This window comes from Lepeophtheirus salmonis, chromosome 13 (assembly GCF_016086655.4).
Source record: "Lepeophtheirus salmonis chromosome 13, UVic_Lsal_1.4, whole genome shotgun sequence".
Lineage (NCBI taxonomy): Eukaryota > Metazoa > Arthropoda > Copepoda > Siphonostomatoida > Caligidae > Lepeophtheirus > Lepeophtheirus salmonis.
The window spans coordinates 35,835,634-35,841,014 of NC_052143.2; the positions used below are offsets into that span (position 1 = coordinate 35,835,634).

The window sequence follows — 5,381 nt, forward strand, 5'->3', positions numbered from 1 at the left end:
CAGCTGAAAAAATGCTTCGCATTAAGTGATTATGGTATCCATTGCAAATATGAGTCAAAACCAAATGCATGCTTTCGAACTGCTAATCATTTAAATACATGGTTTCTTCCAGAATTCTCTATTAGCAGATGTTCATTGTTCTCAAATGAGATATAGGAAGCCATGCATGAAGAGGAATAAGATCTTCGTATTCTTAAACTTATGAAATATACAAAAAATTAAACAAATTATATATAATAACTATAAAATTAATTAGGTCTTAAGATCAATTTCACCTGTAGTAGCACAAATACCCTTTCTTGTGATCGTGCTCTTTGCCGTATGTATGTATAGCCTTGTAATATATATGCATATCTTTACTAATATATAATGTATGTATGTACTACGGTAAACAGCAATAATTCTTAACTAACTAACTATAACCAAAATACTGGCAAATGATTTAGAAATTAGACAAAAATTTAAAATAAATGTCTAAATAAATTTAGACAAACATATCAGACAATCTAATTTTGAGCAGGAATCCATAAAAATATCGATTTTTCAATTCAAACAGTATTACATTTTTCAAATCCAATGAAAGTGTTATTAAGTTATTGTTCAGAATTAGAAAATTATATTACCTTGAAAAAATTAAGGATCTCAACAAGAGATATTAGTAAACTTAGGATTAGATCGTGGTTACTGATCCTTGAAACTAACAAGCTTCTGAATCATCTCATAAAGATTTGGCCGACTTTGAAAAACAAAAGAAAATTGGCAATGTATGCTCTAAAATCAGAAACATTTTCATTCCCCCCAAAAAAAAAAAAAAAAGTAGCTTAAATTTATCATTTAAAAAAAATCAATTTTATTAGATATGCATTCAGATAACTTCTTTCCGTCGAAAAAAAATATTTCTAAATTTAAAAAAAAGAAATATATTTTAATACAAAATTTATGTATTATATATTTTAAAAAACTGTTTTAAAGAAATTGTGGAAAAAAATATATATATGAAATCAATAGTATCATTTCAAAAAAAGAAAAGAAAATAGATTTTAAAATGAGATTAAAAATATCACTTATTTACATTATATATATTTTATATTAGAAAAGTAACTTTTTACTTATTTTTTACTCATTCCAAAATTATGCTGTTGTATAAAGGTAATCTTTACAAATATATGCTTTATACACAGTGCACATATAGCCTTTACACATTTATTATCTTTTTTTTGAATACGAAGGAATCATTTTTTTGTGATAACATACCAAATTTTAGTGACAAATTATGTTTGGTTTTAGAAAACTTATTTTTTCAAGAAGTTAATATAACTTTGTTGTATTTTTGAAAAAAGGTACCTAATTATGCAACAAATATACATACAAAAACCTTGAATTAATTTACCTTACTCATTATTTTTAAATTTTATGATGAGTTAGCAGTAATACTATATTACATTTTTAATTTTATAAACATTTATTAAACGTTGAATCGTTGATAACATATAAAACTTATTTTTCTTGCGCCAACAAAAAAAGTTTCCAATTCTACATATGATTTCGACTTTGTTTAAAAGATTTTGACAAAAACATCATGTCTTTACATGTGGGATATAAGAAATAAATTAAACTTAATCTTATTAAATATTTTATACAATTTTTTTTTTTAAATACGATCTTTATAGATGAGTGTAACTTACATATAACAAAATTTCTTTGGAAAAGGAATAATTCAGTAGATGTTTCATTCAGAATTGTTTATTTATCATGATCTATTTCTTTGACATTTATTTTGTTCAGAGCGAGTATCTTTATTAGGTTTGTAGGTGTTCCGCTATTTTGGAGTTTCATTCAAAAAATATATATATATATATGGCTGTTCATTGATCAGCCAGTATTTCAGTTCCATTCCGTGTTCCGATCATAAGGTAGTTCCATTTACACTGTACTAGGTTTCGGGACTTTTTAACACAATGATTTGGTGAATATTAGTGTTCGAATGAACTACAATTAACGCATGTCGGTTTTTTCCTTGTTGAAATGGAAGCCAAAAGGCAAAGTATACCCAATTTCATTTGCACCTACCACAACAACAAGTCAAGAAAAAATGAAGCGTGGACGAGTTTAGAAACTCCAAGAACGACCATTACCTCACCTACGTGGTCGATGAGGTTGTGCTGGTCAACCAGCCTAAGTTCCCAGCCTCTGCGATTATGCTGGGAGTCGTGGCATCAGACAGGAAGAGGATGCCGCAGCAATATCTCTCAAAAGGCCTAAAAATCGGGGGCAATGAGTAACAGGACGTTGTCAACTGGGTGGTCATGCCCTGGGTGAAGTCCTACTACCCAGAGGGAAACTATGTAGTTAGGCCGGACTTTACTGCAGCCCTTGCAATACAAAAGGGCAGAATTTTTTGTGGCCCATTTGTTGATATTCACTACCAAATGATGGGCCTAAGCCCACTTAGTTAGAATTATTAAACTACTTAAGTTCATAATATGTTCGAGAAAAAGTAGAGGACACGAAACTTTCATCTTCTGTAAGAGCCTTCAAAAAATGGCCCCACATCTCCCTCCCCCTGAGCCACTCACAAAAAATTGGTATTCCAAGCGTTCGTCTTTGTTTAATCACCCTTTTAAATTATATTTAAAAAACTAAAAAAATTTATAAACTTTCATTTCATGATTTTTTTGTAGGTACTAGAGAAATGGAAAGGCTAGAACTCATTTTGAGCGTTCAAAAAAATAAATATATATATATATATATATGTTTCCTTCAGGGTTCCGTATATGTATAAGCCTGATTTTTTTGCCCAAAGGAATTTGTCAATGAAATTAATTATTAAGTCTGGGCTTTGACTTATTATTATTATAATTTTGAGGTGAAATAAATTGGGAAGTTTTTTTTAACAACATGTCACTTACTGGACTTTATTATCCCTGAACATATCAAACTACATTCAGAATAATAAAATATCATAGGTTTTTATCCTTTGCTAGGAGCTTTTGTTGTTAATGGTGTTGTTTTAGTAAATGATGCCTTTGGCGTGGTAGTAGTAGTAGTTGTTGTCGTAGTTGTAGTCGTTGTCACTACTGGTGCAGTTACTCCAACTAACAAAGATTGATTGAAGCAAGATTATAACACTAAATGTTTCTTGATAAAAAAATATTTTACAAACCTTGACAACTAGGTACACAATATCCATAACTACCATTGTATTCTCCATTCGTGACAGAGGTTGCACACCATGGAAAAGAACTTTCGACCATACTACAAGATGTATAGTTAACACCGTTGTAAACAAACGGAAATACACAACTGTCACCATTAGAAGTCTTACAAGCTAAAATATAAATCATAAATATATTGTGTCCTTATTAATAGCAATACTTAAGTTATTACCAGTGGTGGATGCGCTAGCTATAGGGACAAAAAGAGAGTGGTGTAAATAAGTGAACACACTGAAAGTTTAATATGTTTAGGTATAGCGTGCAAAGGTTCTACTTACTTAGACATCCCGGAGAACATACTCCGTAGGAGGTGTAAACATTTCCAGTCCCAACTGCAGTGGCACACCAAAATGTGGATCCAAAATCTGCATTTGTACAATTACTGTATGATGTACTTTGGTACACAAAAGGAAATACACAGCTAACTCCATCAACTGTTTGGCATGCTGAAAATGAAAGGAATACCTTAAATGATATCGACTCTAAAAATAATTAGAGCAGGGACAGTTGCAATACTTTTTGATTTCGGCTTTTTTCTATATCATTGATCAGATAATTTTTATTGCAATTTAGTACATGTACCCTATCACACTCAATGGCCTTTTCGAAAGCCCAGCAATGACTAATAATCTATTATCTCCCTTAAAATTATTTTGCTTATTTTTTTGCTTCATCCATTGAAAATATTCGCAATTTTATCAAATCAGTTATATCCAGTGGCATCAATAACTATTATTACAACTAAATATGTATATTGTATGATAGTTATTTGCTAATATATTTTTATATCACAAAACAAATATAATTAATTGAAAGAAATGTCAGATTTAAAGACAATTGCATCTATATGTACTTGTAATCGAATGGAAAGCAATGAATGCATCAATTATCTATTTGGTATTTGGAGCAAAATGTTCTTTTCCTTGAGTTGCATATACTGATATTTTTTTTTAAATTTTTGTTGCTTAATACTCATATGTCCTTCATCGACCCTTTGAATTCATGTGGGATTTTAAAGAGGACCAGGAAAATATTATTTTCTATTGAAGAGTATATATTAACTTAATTCTTTCAAATAAATTCTGTAAGTAATTCCTTGATCAGTTGTACAAATATGTTTTTATCCAATATCTCAAAGAAAAATTAATAAAATGACTAGTTTTTGATTCACAATATGTCTCAATATATAATCAAAATGTGATGTAAATGTTTTGAACATCACTTTTTAATTTTTGAAGGAAAACGCTCTTGCAATTGTTTTTAGGTTTCAAATATTAATTGATATAAAGGTAATGACTTACCACCGGCTGTGGTTGGAGATTCTGTAAGTACAATAGAGTAAAAAATCATATTCGATTCAGTTTTTTTAAAGGTATTTTTATTTTTTACTAACGTGCACAAGATGGAGGGCAATAATCGTAGTTTGTATAAGTTCTGCCTGCATCTACTGAGGTAGCACACCAAGGTAATGTCGAATCCATCATAGAACATTCTGAGTAACTTACTCCTAAATATTTGAATGGAAAGACACAGGGCCCACTAGCCGTCTGACAAGTTTGACTAGCTAAAAAGTAATACAATTTGAATATTCACTTTTTGAAAATTATACTTTAATTCACAAACGATAGGGGAATATTTGTCAGTGTTCAACAACAAATACTTATTAACTTACACACAGAAGTAGCTAGCGAAAAAATGCAAATAGAAGCAATCCAAATATTCATTTTGATCTTGAGTCCTTAAGAATTAGATATCTAATGATTTCTTTAGGAATATTTTTCTAAAAAGTAAACTTATTTTAATTATTTTGCATCTGGAGGAGGGAACACAAGTGTTGATCTTTTTTTTATCAGTATATTAATTATACCCATTGGGCATTTAGTGTAGTATTTGATAACAACCTTTAACAAGAAAAAAAAACTTTTTATTCTGTATCTAATTATATAGTAGTACTTGCTGAGGTAATTATAGATTTGTAACCCGGCTTTTGATTATATTTTTTTGGAACTTCTTACTACCTTGACACTTTTCATAAATTAGATACTTTTTATAAGTAAAAAATTTAATTGAGGCATGAGTAAATAGTTTTTGGATATGAAAAAATATTTAATTCTAAAAGATCCAATTAACGAGTAATATTGATTTTATTATAAGCACCGTTGTTCC

At 29.5% G+C, this 5,381-nt stretch overlaps 1 protein-coding gene across 1 annotated transcript; it reads right to left on the reverse strand.

The window, feature by feature from the left end:
* Positions 1-2,884: 2,884 nt before the first annotated feature.
* LOC121128025 (matrix metalloproteinase-9) lies at positions 2,885-5,047 on the reverse strand. The gene is made up of 7 exons (XM_040723602.2): positions 4,888-5,047; positions 4,609-4,779; positions 4,517-4,537; positions 3,494-3,661; positions 3,388-3,405; positions 3,164-3,328; positions 2,885-3,095 (listed from the first exon to the last, which is right to left on the reverse strand). The coding sequence occupies exons 1-7, from the start codon at positions 4,937-4,939 to the stop codon at positions 2,971-2,973; spliced, it is 720 nt and encodes a 239-aa protein (XP_040579536.1). The 5' UTR covers positions 4,940-5,047; the 3' UTR covers positions 2,885-2,970.
* Between the last annotated feature and the right edge of the window lie 334 nt (positions 5,048-5,381).